The 14,870-nt window shown below is 37.5% G+C and overlaps 1 protein-coding gene across 1 annotated transcript in view; it reads left to right on the top strand.

Annotated features, from left to right (window-relative positions):
• The window catches only part of LRRC1 (leucine rich repeat containing 1), a 73,121-nt gene extending 64,709 nt beyond the window's left edge, over positions 1-8,412 (top strand). The window contains exons 11-14 of the mRNA XM_035322192.1: positions 2,529-2,644; positions 3,529-3,701; positions 5,221-5,357; positions 7,132-8,412. Of these exons, the coding sequence (XP_035178083.1) occupies positions 2,529-2,644; positions 3,529-3,701; positions 5,221-5,357; positions 7,132-7,290 (585 nt within the window). The 3' untranslated portion in view covers positions 7,291-8,412. The remainder of the gene's footprint in view (positions 1-2,528; positions 2,645-3,528; positions 3,702-5,220; positions 5,358-7,131) is intronic.
• Positions 8,413-14,870: the final 6,458 nt, after the last annotated feature.

The following is a 14,870-nucleotide window of genomic DNA, read 5'->3' as shown; positions in this document are numbered from 1 at the left end:
TGCCTGATGCTAACTGCTTGTTAGATGCTGCCTGTGTTTTTGAAAGTTTCATACAAAGGTTTCTGTATTGTCTTTGTTATGCCCCTCAGCTGCCCTCTTCAAATAAAAAAATCACCAGAAAAACAAAACTCTAGCTCTGAATGAAACAAACTTTGAACAATTATCCATTAACTTTAAAACAGCTGAAGACAGCAGCAGCTTGTGAGTTCTAACTCTGTTTAGGAGTAGAATAACGTATGTTCTGTCTCCATTTGTTGGCATGCTCTTGTCCAGTATGGATAAAGAAACATGAATTGAACATCTTTTGTATTTTCTTAATTGTTAGCCGCTTGGAAAATTATGGGTCAGGTAAATTGATAACCCTGTAAGTATTATTCAGTCCACGGTTCTACTATTACCTCTCATTAAACTGCTTTAAATGCATGACGACTCAGGCCGGCTGGTTCCACTGCTGCATTTTTCCATTGTCACAAGTAACAGAAATTTCAGTCTCATCAGGGTTGCATGGCTTACTTTGTTTGTTTGCCGAAATTGTTTGGATCTTCATGCTCCAAGACTGAATAATGCAAACTTCATTCATAGAAAAGTGAACACTGCGTACAGTTAGGGCATCACTTGCCAGCTCATCAGCATCCACACAACTTTATCTTTTGCTTTTCACGACTCCTTGTGTTAGATAAACCAATTAGACAGCTTATATACTGTTTTTTTCTGTATGGCATTCTGTATCTTGCGAATGTGTCAAGGCACCTTATTTAAGAATCTTTACATGCTTTCAAGTGACAAGCAGAATTCTTGTACTAAAAAGTGTTTGCTTGTGGTTTGAGCACTGGTTTCTAAGGGCTTTGATTCACAAGCTAAAATAGCTAACAAGGTTGCTGCTCCTGTGTACACACAGGCTCCGAGAAGCCGATACTCTTGTGAAATGGTGGCATCTTAGAGGGCAGTGATTTCAGAGAAACCCAGACTTTGTTTTGTCAACAGAATGTTGTGCTGTCACTTTGCGCTCTAAATAGCTTGTGAATCAGAAGCCATGAGCAGCTGATACCTGCTTTCTGCCATTAAAATGTATTTATATGATAAAGGAAGGTGAGTGGGGTATAATTGCTCCATTTGATTGTTTTATTTTCTAACTCACAATGGCATCCTCTTTAAAATGCCCTTTTCCTTGGTAAATAGCATAGGTTAAATTGAAGTGGTTCTTGCTTTGACTAGTGGAAACGCTTTTGTGGTATTTGTTTGTAATCTAAAACTTGATTTTGGACTAAGCTGTAGATTTTACAGGGACAGAACTGACAGTTAACTAGAACACAAAATTAATTTCAGCTTAGATTTGGGTGCTTCTGACCTAGATTGAGTGAGGTGTTGGCTATATTGTAACAGAAGAAGCTTCTTAACCTGTGTGTAGCTCTAGAAGTCCCTAATTTTTGAGCTAAGGCCTTCTAATAGGTTTGCTGTCTTTAGTTCAGTTGTAAGTCTGCTTGACTTGAAAGCTTCAAAAGGCTTTGAATATTTTTTTTTCTTCTAATATTTGAAGTAAGGGAAGAAACTTTTTTCCACTCTTGTGAGTTTTGTAACTGGAAAACAAACAACAGCTTTTTGAAGCTACATAAGATAAGCAAACAAAGGTAAGTTTCTTTTGTGACTAGGAACAAAGAGTTACTTGAAGCAGCTTTCAGGTTGCTAAAACTAATAATCTATGTTTGTAGAAGTAGTAATTGCCATCTGGAACAAAAAGGCAATATTATAAAATCAAATTTAGAGGGTTTATTTTTTTCTGAAAAATACGTACCTTTGACGTAAATTGCAGGTTCTTCAAGGCTAAAATGGAAATCTCATCTTTTGCACCCCAAGACTATCTTGGGAATGGAGCTGCCTAGGTTTGGGTAAATTAGTAGAGACAGAGGATATTAGATTGAATTGGCCAGTTCAGATGGGAATTATTTTGAAATTAGATGCTTCTAATAAAACAGGGCGTCAGAGATGTTACTCATAAAGCCTACTTTCTGTGAAGTCTTCATTACTCTCTGCTGACTCAATAAGTGTCAGGAGTTGATTGGTTTATTTAGCATTTTGTATTGCCTAAAGCCCCATTGCACTCCTTTGTGTATAAAGTTGCCATGAGGAAAGAAAGAATTAATATGTAAATACTGAGCTCAGAAATATGGAACGTTAAAGCTAGTATTTTTTGTGAGGGTAGTCTACAAAGTGACATCTGTGTGGTTACTGACGTCTTCCTGGCTTGGAAGTAGGTAAAACTTGATGTATTTGTAAAGATACACATTATTCACAAATAAAGCTGTTCAAGAAACTGCTACAACATACCAGCTTCAGGTCAGGCTTCTTTTAAGTTAATACTTGTTTGCAATCTGTACCCCTGGGTGATGTGTCTTGCAGGCATTGTAACTTGAATGTGCTATGACATTTTATGTGACCCATACTGCATGCCTTTGTCTGTATTACAGTACTGCAATAAAAATAGTCTTTTTTTTTTTTTTTTTTTTTTTCCCTTTTTCTCTCTAATACAGATTGGGGGATGCTGCAGTCTTAATGTCTTTTCAGTACGTGACAACAGATTGTCTCGAATTCCTTCTGAAATTTCACAAGCCACTGAACTTCATGTCCTGGATGTTGCAGGAAACAGGTGGGATTTTTGTATTGTCATATTCTTTTGCTGGTTTTACATAATTCTTTCTAATGACAGAAGACATTAAGTCTAAGAATGAAGTAGCAAAAACCCAGTTTTAAGTGTTATGTTAGCATTACTGTTGAAACTGTCAAAGCAATCTTCCCCTCTGGCCCCAAGTAGCATAAATTTCATACTGTCATGTGTAGATTTTCTGTATTGCTTCGATCCTAAGAAAAAGGATTTAAGGAAAAACTCTGGATTTGTGCATTTCTGAATTAAAACTGATAATCAAGGCAATTCTGTAGAGCGTCAGCTGAAACTACCTATCTTGATGACAAGTGTCACTGAGTGTTGTATCTTAGGGATAACAATGCAAGTGACAAACGGTGCTACTTTGACTCTGCAGCTTTTCATGAATCTTAGTTGATATGCTTCATAAATTAAAGTACAAAAAAGGGGTCGATTGAAGCATAAAACAGCAAATTAGTGCAGTTGCTTAGTAGAAAGTTAAAGGAAATAGAGGAAAAGCAAATGGCATTTCGCCTGTGCAATATAATTATTTCAGAAGCATTTCTGTTCTGGCAATTGTATAGATAAGGTTCCAGAGCAGGAGCAGCAGTCTGCCTTCCCAGGGCAGTTTATTGCAGGAGAAAAAGCTCAGCATTATTTTAGCAGATATTCACAGCTACAGAAAATTACAGTGTAAAGTTAAGCTACAGATTGTATTTAAAGGAATGGGGTAGTTTGAGTTGACAAATACTGTAATGCCTCTACTGTGAGGCATTATGTCACTCCTGCCTCTTCCAACTCAGAATTGTATAGTTATGAGTCAACTTCATGACCATTGATTAAGTCTCCCGGAGATGTCCCTGACTTTTCACTTTTCTTTTTTGAACTAGGCTGACGTATCTTCCCCTCTCACTGACTACCTTAAAGCTGAAGGCTTTGTGGTTGTCTGATAACCAGTCCCAACCTTTGCTGACGTTTCAGACCGACACAGACCCTGAAACAGGAGAAAAGATTTTAACATGTGTATTACTTCCTCAAATGCCTTCTGAGCCTGGTTGCCAAGGTAAATGCTTAGAGTTAGTTTTTGATTATGTATAGAAGTACTACTGCTTTGTTTACTATGTTTTCTGTTCTGCAAAGGTTTGTGAAACAGACTTTTTAATATCTGTGTATTAGCTCTGTTGAGCACAGTTATGGCTGAATTTTCACTTGTAAACTTTTTTTCTTTTGTAATCATAACTTGAAAATGCTCCCAGACATGTTGCTGAAAATAAAATGCAACCAGGTACAATACATAAAAATACAGATCTGGAGGAAGATGGCTTAATCATATCATCATTCCAATGCTTGCCAGCGGGCCAAGTAGTGGTGACCATATTTGTGTACATTGTTTATACATTTTAAATTACATATATATAAATGGTGAAAACTGATGGTTTTCCAATTACAATCTTTTTTATCAGAAAAATAATTGAATAATTAGTAAAAAGCAGGAGATACACTTCTTAGCAAGTGAATTTTCTTCCAAGCAGGCCTGCTTTACAGTAACTTTATTATATTCTTTAACGAGCATAGAATTGTAATGTTAAGTTGCTTTTACCTTTTATGGTGAAACTTGCATCTTGGTCAGGTGGAACTGTAAACTCTTTCATGGCTTGCTGTTCCAGTAAGTTCTGGATATTATTTGTCCTCCGAAGCTTTTATAGCAGTGTGTGAACATTGAACGGGATTCATCTGAGCTAATATTTAAACTCTTGCTGTAATCACTGGAGAGTAATTCATCCTATCCCAGAACACTCCACCGAGTACAAAGGGAGCCTGAGGAGAGAAGCTCAGCTGTAGATGCGTGCATTATAGGTATCCATACTTCGGTGAGGGTAATGTCAATACTTTCAAGTCTTTCAATACTGTGGGACTGGAGCAAATAGAAATCATTAAAACAGTAGCAGTGTGGAAATGGCTGTTTTGTGCCGGTTTCTGGGTTTTAAGAGAATACAAGTTACATTAAGAATTAAAAGAAGTAAATAAGTTAATCCCTTTAGGTTTAGAGAAATTAGCAAGAAGAGTAGTGGAGAGAGACAGACTTTAAAGGCTTGAGTAGTGGAAATCAAATTTCCTCTCCCCCAAATGAATCTTATGGCTTCAAGGATAGAAGATTGGAATTAAGACTGTTCAACACTTGTGCATAGCAACAGTAAAAAGACAAGGTTGATAAAATAATGATACTGTGATATGGAGTGCCATTTAGGTAAATGGCTAGCATCAAGTGGCAGGCCTGATCGGAAAGAAAAACACTTACCAGGGCCAGTATGTGAAAGTATGTAATCAACACTGTAAAACCACCACAAGCCTGAAACAGTCCCCGGTACAGAAACTTCTCATTTATTTGGAAATTATTTTTGTATACACTTGATAACAAAAAATTAATTCATTAAAAACTTCTGTTTTCTGTGCAAAATATCCAAATTTAGAATTGGGTATTTTTATGAGTGATTGGTTGGATATTGCAGTTATTAACACTCGTAACGTGCTGACATTCTAGACTTGCTGCAAATCTTCAGTTACATTTGCTGTTTTAACAGATAACCTGCCACGATGTGGTGCGTTGGAGAGTTTGGTAAACGAGATGTCAGATGAAACGTGGAATGAGCGGGCAGTGAACAGAGTCAGTGCAATTCGCTTCTTAGAAGATGAAAAAGATGAAGAGGATAATGAAATGGTATGTTTTCCAAAGTCTTTTGATACCTGCAGGCACTGTGGCTTTAATGCAGAAGTGTGGAAAGTATCTGAGCTGTCTTGCTGTAAATTTCCACTGTGACTGCATCGCATGCATTTTGTATGTGTTTAGAGTGGAAACTGTTCATGTTGACTGCTGAAACTTTTCTTATAAACTTAAAATGTGTTTTTTTTTTTTTTTTATTTTATTTTCTGTTTTGAATTTAAGTTCTGATGCAGGGCGATATTTGTTTTCTTTTCTTTTCCTGTGTCTCCTCAGGATGTTTTCTTTCCAGCTTTCCAGAAACAAGATAGGATCTTCCTCTGCATCTGTGAAGCTTTACTGCCTGAAAGTATATAGGGCCTAATTTAGGATTCCAGCACTCTGGCATGTGTCTCCACCAAGTTTGCTACCCTGCTACATTGTTTGTCTCTCTTGTTTCTATTTCTTATCTTTCTCTGTATTTCTCCCTTTTTCCTTTTTCACCATTTGCATTGAAATAACCATAATGTCCATGAACAGCAAGGATTTTGTTCATTAGTTTCCCACGTAAAGGATGTGGGAACATCTGTCACTGTACTTATAAGACCTCTCCATTAAGTTGGGCTTTGCATGTCCTGAAGATCAAAATGCAACAGTCTTTAACTTTACTAACTTCTATTAACAATTAAATATCTATGTAAAGATTAAGACTGCTTCAATCAAATTTTCAGCATGCTTTTCTAATGCTCTAGAAACTTGCTGGTGGTCCTTGTTAGAGCTCAGCCTGAGATAGTTCAGAGCACTCTCTGGGTTGTAGCATACTGCAAGCATGGTCTTAATTTAAAAAATGACTATAAAGATTCTTTCTTGGTAGGGAAATTAATATTTAAGTTTTCAAGTAAGATGCGTAGTCTAAAGTACCAGAAACTAAATGTCTTTGACAAGCACGGTTTTTAGATTAACTGATAAAGGATTTCAGAATGGTGCTTGTTAACCACTGTGCCAACCTGAGAATGCCCTTACCAGGGCTCAGGTGTTAATGATAACTGCTTTCAGTCATGGTATTACAGCCTGACCTGAAGCAAGAATATTTTTTGGAGAAAAAGAAGGTTATAATCCTTTCCGGAGGCAGTGAGATTTCTAATGGACAAATCCATCAGTTTGCAGGTAGTTTACCAGTTCCACTGTACATAGTTTACATATATGCCACTGAAAAGTGATTGCATGTATATATCTATCATCTGATGCATATTGTGCAACTATACCTGGTGTCCTGTGGTCCCTAATCTGGATGCCAACTGAAGTTTTTGTATTTTTTGTAACTTTTGTTTTCTTTGCAAGTGTCAGCACAGTGATGTTAGATAGTCTTGTGTCTAAGATCTTGTTGGATTCTTTGGATTCTTTCAAAACCAGCTTTTTTTTTTTTTTTTTTTTTTTTAGTGTAATCTTAAATCACTTGGATGGTTTTGAGGACAAAAAAATCCCAACTATGTTAAAGAAAGAGTCTTCATTTTGGAACTTGTACTTCATTTGAGTGTACTTCAGATTTGTAGGTCAAGAGGAAAAAATATTTAGTCCTAGACAGTTCTTAAAACCTCTTTCGCTGTCTTCGTAAACAAGCAGCTATGAAAAAACTTTCAATATTAAGCGTAGTGGTTTGAAAAGGAAAAGGGGGGGGATTTTTTTTTTTAAATCGATAGCTAATATTTGGTATGTAAATGCTAAAGCCTTGAAAGTGTATGTTGTTTTTCAAAGAGACGAAGGCAAAACCACTTATTGCACTGTTTATTTTTAGAGAACACTTCTAAGGCGAGCCACTCCACACCCTGGAGAATTAAAGAACATGAAAAAGACAGTGGAGAATTTACGGAATGATATGAATGCTGCTAAAGGACTGGATTCAAACAAAAACGAGGTCAATAATGCCATTGACAGAGTGACCACTTCTGTGTAGAATTTCATCTCCAGGTTTTACCTCCTGTGTCTTCCCCTGCTGTTGAAACGTTCCTGTCGTCTCCTGGGACCTCACTGAGCCCCTTTTTTGTTTTTAACCAGAACCTGATTCATCATCTCCATATATGTGAAAAGTGCTGCCCACTGGAAGAAAGTGCCTTATCTCATCCAGGCAGTGAACCAATAATTTCCAAATCAATATTGTAATTTTAATAGTACTACGCTTTTTAAAGTATAATACACTACTGTATGCAGAATACAATATTTTTGTCTTAAACACAGGAGAAATAATGCTCTTCATTTCCAGAGTGCTGGGCTATCTTTTTCCCAGTGGCTGGATGTGCTGGTGAGAAATTTAGTTTTGTGGAAAAATATACATTTTTTTTTTATTTTTTTGGCAGCTCAGATGGTGTAAATTTTAAAATTTTGTATAGGACTTTCATAACAAAATGATGTATTTCATTTTTAAGAGAAAATTTATCTTGAGCGGTACATATTTTAGTATTTGTGGAAGAGAACAAGTTTCATGGACAACTGTACTCATTTGTTTGTACCACCCATTGTGCCTTATTGTGTCTTATATGTCATACTAGTCTTAAATATAGAAAATCTTGGAGAAAATGAGTAGATTTAAACTTGGTCTTCTGTTTTAGATACATTTTTCTTTTCAGACAGTAATTTGCTGAGATTTTTACAAAACAGAATTTATGTCATGGGGTTTTAGTTCGTGAAACACAAATGTTAGTTTTGTTGTATACGGAATTAAGATTAAAATGACCAAACTGCTATTGTTTATTACATAATGCACTCACACTTTAACTTAGTTGTAAGGAAACATCTTGTTTTGGATGCAGTGTTGCATTGCAGTCACTAGAAATTCATGCTTCCATTGTTGTTTTTAAATGTGCCATCTGTAAAATAACTTGAAAAACAGCACGATAGACTTTCAGAAGCACAGTATGAAACTAGTTTTATGTATTACATAAGAAAGCATGATTCTTTAAAGTGCTTTGGTGGTTTTATATACTTATATAAAACCATAATAAAAAAATCTTTAAAAGCTTCGGTATATTTATTGTATCATTAAAATAGCAATTAAAGTATGTATGGATTAATACTGCAATTTACTATCACTGTTACTGTGTTGCACTTCCAGTGGTCCAATGCTGATTTTAAGGTCTCACTGTATCTATGGGTTCTGGTTTGTTTACAACGGTAAGTATTAACTGAGCTGAATTCAGTAAATTAGAATTTTGCAAAAGGCTGATAACAGACTGATTTTTGGTGTCTATGGGTTCTGTGTGTGCCATGAACTAACAAAGATCTCTGACTTGTTCAGCATGGGGACTTGAGCAGTCTGAGTTCAGAGCAAAGATTTGACGCATTTTGTGTGAGCTAATGCAACGAACCCAAATTTCAACAAAATGGAAGACAGGACACTTCTGCATGGCGAACTGCATCCCTCCTTCTGCCAGACATTTCTTCCAGCAAGTGTTGGTTGCACAGAGTTTTGGGGAGAAGATGGGAAAGGAGGAGATCAAGGAAGTCACGATAACTTCTGTGTTAAAATTAACAATCTGTAGTGTTTGATAATTTTTGTAATTGAACTTCTTAACTTTTAATTTGAGGCTTTTACAAACATTGTTCCTTTCTTTTTGAAATCAAGCAAGTAGGTATTGCAAGCCATCTCCAAATATTCAAATCTGAACTGGCAAAATATATTAGATTTTCATTATTTCTTCTCACCCCAATTATTCCTCATTTACACTTTGAGGCATAAGCTCTTTGCAGGAGCTGCTGTGGTTTGATAGGTGTTAGGTTTAGTTCAGGCAGGGACAGTGCAATTTTGTTCTTCCCAAGGCAGAGTTCTGCCAGTTGTTCTTGGTAAGCTGCTGTTAAAAGAAAATGAGAAAGAAAATGAGGGTTTGCTGCAGTTGACTCCAACTTTGGGTAGAACTTTCCTTTTAAAGTAGTTACTGGAATTGGCACAACAGAAAGTTTAAAAAGCATAGGAAACTGTAACGAGAGTCCAAGTAAACCTCAGCAAATCCATTTAAATGAGAGGGAAATTAGTTCCTAAAAAAAGACAAACCAAAGACAAAGGCAACAAGACTGTGTACTCTGTGGTGACAGCTGTAATGTTTTTCATTTAGAGGCTGTGGTTTGTTTTGTTTTGTTTTTTTAGCGTCTGCTCCAGATATAAATAAGAGAGCTCAATCAGCAAGACGAAATGAATGTGTAAAGCTTGGATTTGGGCCTTGCCTAACGTGCCATCAGATGAAAATAATTAACAGCTTGTGTGTACCTACTCCCTCCTGCTAAAGTCAGAATAATCCATAAACCTTGCAATAGCTTAATGACAAAGCACCTAATCATTATTCTATTCTAAAAATGAGCTTTTTGGTCCCTCTAAGGAGTCATTAGAATGTAGAAATGAGGCTTAACTTTTGGTTAGCTCTCCTGAAGTGGTCAGGCAGTTGGACTAGATCATCTCTGAAGGCTCCTTCCAACTGAGCTCTTCTGTTCTATTAGGCAGGTGCTTTCTGTACACTCTGGCAGGCTTGTGGAAACTGTGCTGCAGTCCAAAAACTAGCCAGAAGGCAGGCAGCACTTGCTGTGTCAGCTTTGACATAAAGTAATTGCTTTGGAATCTTTTTGAGTAGTGGGAGGAATATTAGTTTTGGTTTCTCTGGCATGCAGGCTGCATATGAAAGGACAGCAGTGAATGGGAAATCCACACCTGTTGCTTTCTCCTGGGATGGCTTCAGGTTCCTTCAGCCGAGCCAGCCAGAAGCTGGATGGCTAGTCTAGTGTCCCTGTGGTCATCCAAGCCAAAGACAGGTGATATGAACTGCTTGTTGAAGGTGTTTGCCTCCACTGATTTGTAAGAGAGAGTAAAATGAGCTCCGAATATCATTCAACACTTGTTTGGCTAGAGGAGTTGATGTCCACTGAGACACCATTCTGTACCTGTCCCCTACCTTCTTTCTCCCCCAAAACCTAAATGTTTGGTTGGCAGCAGCTTTATCATAAAAGGGGGGCTTCCCTGTCATTCCACCTGATCGAAACACAAGCAGCCTAGACCAGTGGTTGTCCCTCTGATCTCTCAAATGGCCTGTATACGTGCCATTTCATAAAGCATTTTTAGGTATACTTGTACTCTAAACAGTGTTGATAAGGTTCCAGGCAATTTTAACTGTGCTTTTTAGGCAGAAAAAGCTGGTGTTATTTACTGTGCGGAAATTGTCTGTCCTTGAAAGCATGAGCTCTCCCTTCCCAGTCTCTGGCTTTATCTTTCTGATGCTTTGAAGAGCCTGAGTAATGAACACAATTTTGTAAGCATATATATTTTTTCCTCTTTAAACTTTTTCTGCTTTTCAGAATTGCTTTGCAGCTCTTTTGGGAGGTGGTTTAATGCAAGGGAAGAAATCCTGCAGTACTTGCATGCTGCTTTATTAGCCGAACAGTTAACGAGGGAAAACCAGTTGACCATGGTGGTGGAGTGGGTTTAATATTAACCTGTCAGTTATTACATGTGAGTTGACTTTATTGAAAGTCACAATTGCACAGGCTTAGGAAAGCAGAAGCAGTAGTTGGTGTAGCAACAGATTTTTCCATCCCCTTTGTCTTGCCCCAGGCGTTTTCCACAGCTTCCATATAATTTATATGTCACGATTATTTTTCTGGCTCACATTCCATATTTTTGATAATCGGTGTATTGTTGTAAAGCGAGTACTGGAAACTTGCATACCGATGTTTTTTCCAGGAAATGACTTGCCTGTGTCCAGGACAAGCTGATCAGGCTGTTTTTTGTCTAGTGGGAGTGCTTTACCACTGTTGGGCAAACCATTTGTAGCTGATTAGCTACGTAACACATTTCACTACTTGGTGCTCACAGATTCTGCTATTGGAAGGAGAGTAATGACACTGGGAATTTAAGTTTTGTAAAGTAAATTATTAAAATATACTTTAATGGTCAGTTGATACAGGCTGAAAATCGAATATATGGTTATCTGTGAACACGTACCTCCCACTGAGACTGGCGTGTGCTCTTTATCATAAATCTCTAGATGTTTTGTTAATGGGGAATTCACTGCCTTTCTTTGCCTTGCATATGGAAAATAAAATTAGTTTTTCAGTTGTCTTGATGAGAATGTTTCCTACCTTAAGTTTCTGTAAAACGCAGGAGTCAGTTCCCATGCTTAGACTGAGGTCAGAGAAGATGAGTAAAGTGGACTGGTGTTGGCTATCAGTAAATGTTTTGGGTGTTCCCTTCCTCCCGAACTGTTTGTGACATTTTCAGGGGGATGTTGCCTTCCTCTTTCATTCTGAGCTCAGGAACATATTCAGCTTTGAAATGGCTTAATGAAAAATGTGAGATTTTCAAAGTGGAAAAGCAGACACCTTGTTTGAGGACAGCTTTGTGAGCTGCTTTACGGGAACCATCTCATCCGCTCTTCTGTTAGGTGTTGCAGACGCTATGCATTTTATCCCTTTTTGTGCAGTTCTTGTGCCAACAGGATGGCCAGTCTTGGCTTCAGCAAGGGCAGAGAGCTCTGAGGAGCTCAGTGTGCGTGGCCCAACTGTGCTGTGTCCGACTGAATCACCATCCCTGAAGTCTTCAAGAAACGTGTGGATGTAGAACTTAGTAGCTTGGTTAGTGGTGAACTTTAGCACTAGGTTAAAAGTTGGACTAGACAGTCTTGGAGGTCTTTTCCAACCTGAATTGGAGGTCTTTTCCAATCTATTAACGAGGAGGAAGGATTCATAGCAGTCTGGTTTCAAATCTGTGACTTGTTCGGGGTGTGCCTGTTAATAGCCTACCAACATCAATGTTAACACTGAGATCTGAAGAGGCCACTTACCTTTATACAGGAAAAGGTCCCTCTGCTGTTACGGATGGCATCAGTGCTATCTGTGGGAAGGACTGTAGCTCCTTGGAGATGTTTCAGGGAAGGGATATAGGAAACTTCCGTTTTGGTAAATACCGGGAAGTTGACAACTGATGTTCAGTAACCTTTGACGCTTGCTCTCTTAGTGCTCATCTGTTGTTGAAGAGTGTTGTCTTTAACTGACATCTCTGGATTTGGAGCTGAAGGCATGATAACAATCATAATCAAAACCAGCTCTCTCTGGAGCAGATGAGTGCTGACTGTGGTAACTTTCTTCAAAATCCATGGATGCATGTGCAGCTTGTAAATACCAGCAAATCATCAGCAGCTTCAATTTCAGTTTATAAGCATCCCCAGCAGAACGCAGAGATAGGACTTCATGCTTTGAAATTAGTTTCTTGTCATGCTAAACCCACCTTCTTTTGGCACTCAAGCAAGCTATGGGACTGTACTAGTGATGCAGACACTTTTATTCTCTCTGATCTTTCCCAATAACTTGTCAGTAGTTTTACCCAAACCCAGAATAAATGAGCCACATTAAAATATTTTGAAATTGCCTCTGGCAGATATGATTGTCCTGAATTTCTGGAATATTAAACAAGGCACTACAAGATTATAAACATGAGTGCATTTATCTGCAGGTATTGTTCATGATGACACCAGGTATTTCCACCAAGCAACATAAAATCAAAACAAAATCTGAACTAAAAAAAAAGAGTGAATATTTGAATATTACTGATCAAAATGGGAGAAAAATGCAAATCCGAATGGCACGTGCATAGTGGATGCTTTCAGCATAACCTACAGCATGTTTTGTTTAGAATGGTGTATGTTTAGGAAATTGAAAAATGGATTCTGGCTAATTAATACTTGAACATCTAAGTTTAAAGTTGTCATCTATTTACTGCTAGCAAAGTTTCCCTGTACAAGTCTTGCTTCAATAATCTGTCCAGGCAGCTGTTTTGCTGCCTCTTCTACAGTGAAAGCATATTCAAGTATGCCTTTGTTTCTGCAGCGTTTTGGTTCGCCTTCATTCTTATTTCATCCGAATCACACAAAGCTCTTTTAGCTCTTTGTACTTTGCAAGGGGAAAGAATCTGAAATAGTTTCCAGTTGGAATATCGAATGTTATGTGTAGTTGTACTTGAAAAGAGTGTTTGTATTGTGGGAAACACATCTTTAAAGACGTTTTCTTTCCCATTTTTACTAAATACTTAAGGTGTTTATAGACAAGAATGCGTGTTTGGGGCTTCAAGTTGAAATGCAGTGGCAGGTATATTGCCATCAAGATATTCTGGGTGACGGAAAGCTCTGACAGCCTTACATTGGGTTGTGCACAGGTGGTTACCAGGTTCCTGCTGTAAGCGTGGTGTTTCCTTGTCACTCTAGGGTTTCGGTATGGTTTTTAAGAAATGTGGGTGGTTTTCATTTCTTCTCTTTTAGTATTAGAGTGTTTGGGATTCTTCTTCATTTGCCAGAATGATTTAAGGTGATATATAGACTTTGCAAACCTTTGTTGCCTGAAGCAAATTCATTCTCTAGAGGATTTATTAGCAAGATCTTATCGGAATAGACACCTTGTACTTTATGAGAACAATTTGTCCTCTTAATATAAAGGGGTATGATGCAGAGGAATATTTATGTTTTGAAGAGGCTGCCTTTGAAAACGTGAAAAATAGATTGGAAGGAGGTAAAAGGGGAGCCCACCTGACTTGCTGGTGAAATATCACAGGAAAATGATCTGTTTACCAATAAGATAAGATCGTTACTAATGAAGGGAGATTAAAAATGTATTTCCACTGAATGTAACAAGTGCTGAGGCTGATGAATATTTTTTCCCCAAACATTTATTCTACATGTACAAAACAGCAGTGTAACACAGTCCAAATATCCAAGCAGCTTAAAGCCTTAAGTACTGAATCCCTGTTCTCCATTTTTTTATTCCAAATATTTTAAAGAGAATGTAAAACTACATGCCTCACTCTGTATTTGTTGCTTATGACTTAAAACGTTGACTGCCAAAATCCTTTTGGTTTTCAGTTTCCCTGGGTATAAAATACATAAAGAAACTTCCAGCTTTTACCTGAGTAGTAAGAATACCAGTTAGCATCTATAAAATTCTGTAAGGAGGACTAATGTTTTCTCTTTTAAGATATTTGTCAGTAGACTCTTCATTCTCAGGCCATGATCCTATAGTAGTAGTATCTAATAAAGAATGAATCAATAAATTAGGCTGTTGTATTAGCTCTCCTGAAATAAAGCAAACCCAAACAATAGCAAATAATTTTAGCTAGTGTATTTTTCATGATCTGATTAGAATTTCTGTCCTAATAATATTCATAGGAAACAGAATTTCTATTTAAGAATACCCCTTATGTTTCCTGATTCATGGCAAATGTGAAGAAATAGCATGCCTTGTGTTTGCGATTGTCAGGAATGGGAGCCATAATCGTGTCGCGATCATTTGTGCTGCTCATGCATTCAATTCACTGACAAACTAAATCTGGTGTCAGCTCGAGTGTCCCGAGCTGCGTGGTTTAGAATAACCACAAATCCTGCCTATTTATCAGCGAACAGCGGTATTGTTGTGTATCAGCACAGTTCAAAATGTGATCTAACAGCAAATTTCTTACAGAGGCTGATCACTCATTCGATGTGCAATACAAATAATCTTCTGTTTGGGCTATGC

The sequence above is a fragment of the Oxyura jamaicensis genome, chromosome 3, assembly GCF_011077185.1.
Source record: "Oxyura jamaicensis isolate SHBP4307 breed ruddy duck chromosome 3, BPBGC_Ojam_1.0, whole genome shotgun sequence".
Lineage (NCBI taxonomy): Eukaryota > Metazoa > Chordata > Aves > Anseriformes > Anatidae > Oxyura > Oxyura jamaicensis.
Note: the sequence above shows the minus strand (reverse complement) of the source record. Positions and strands in the feature narration are given on the sequence as shown.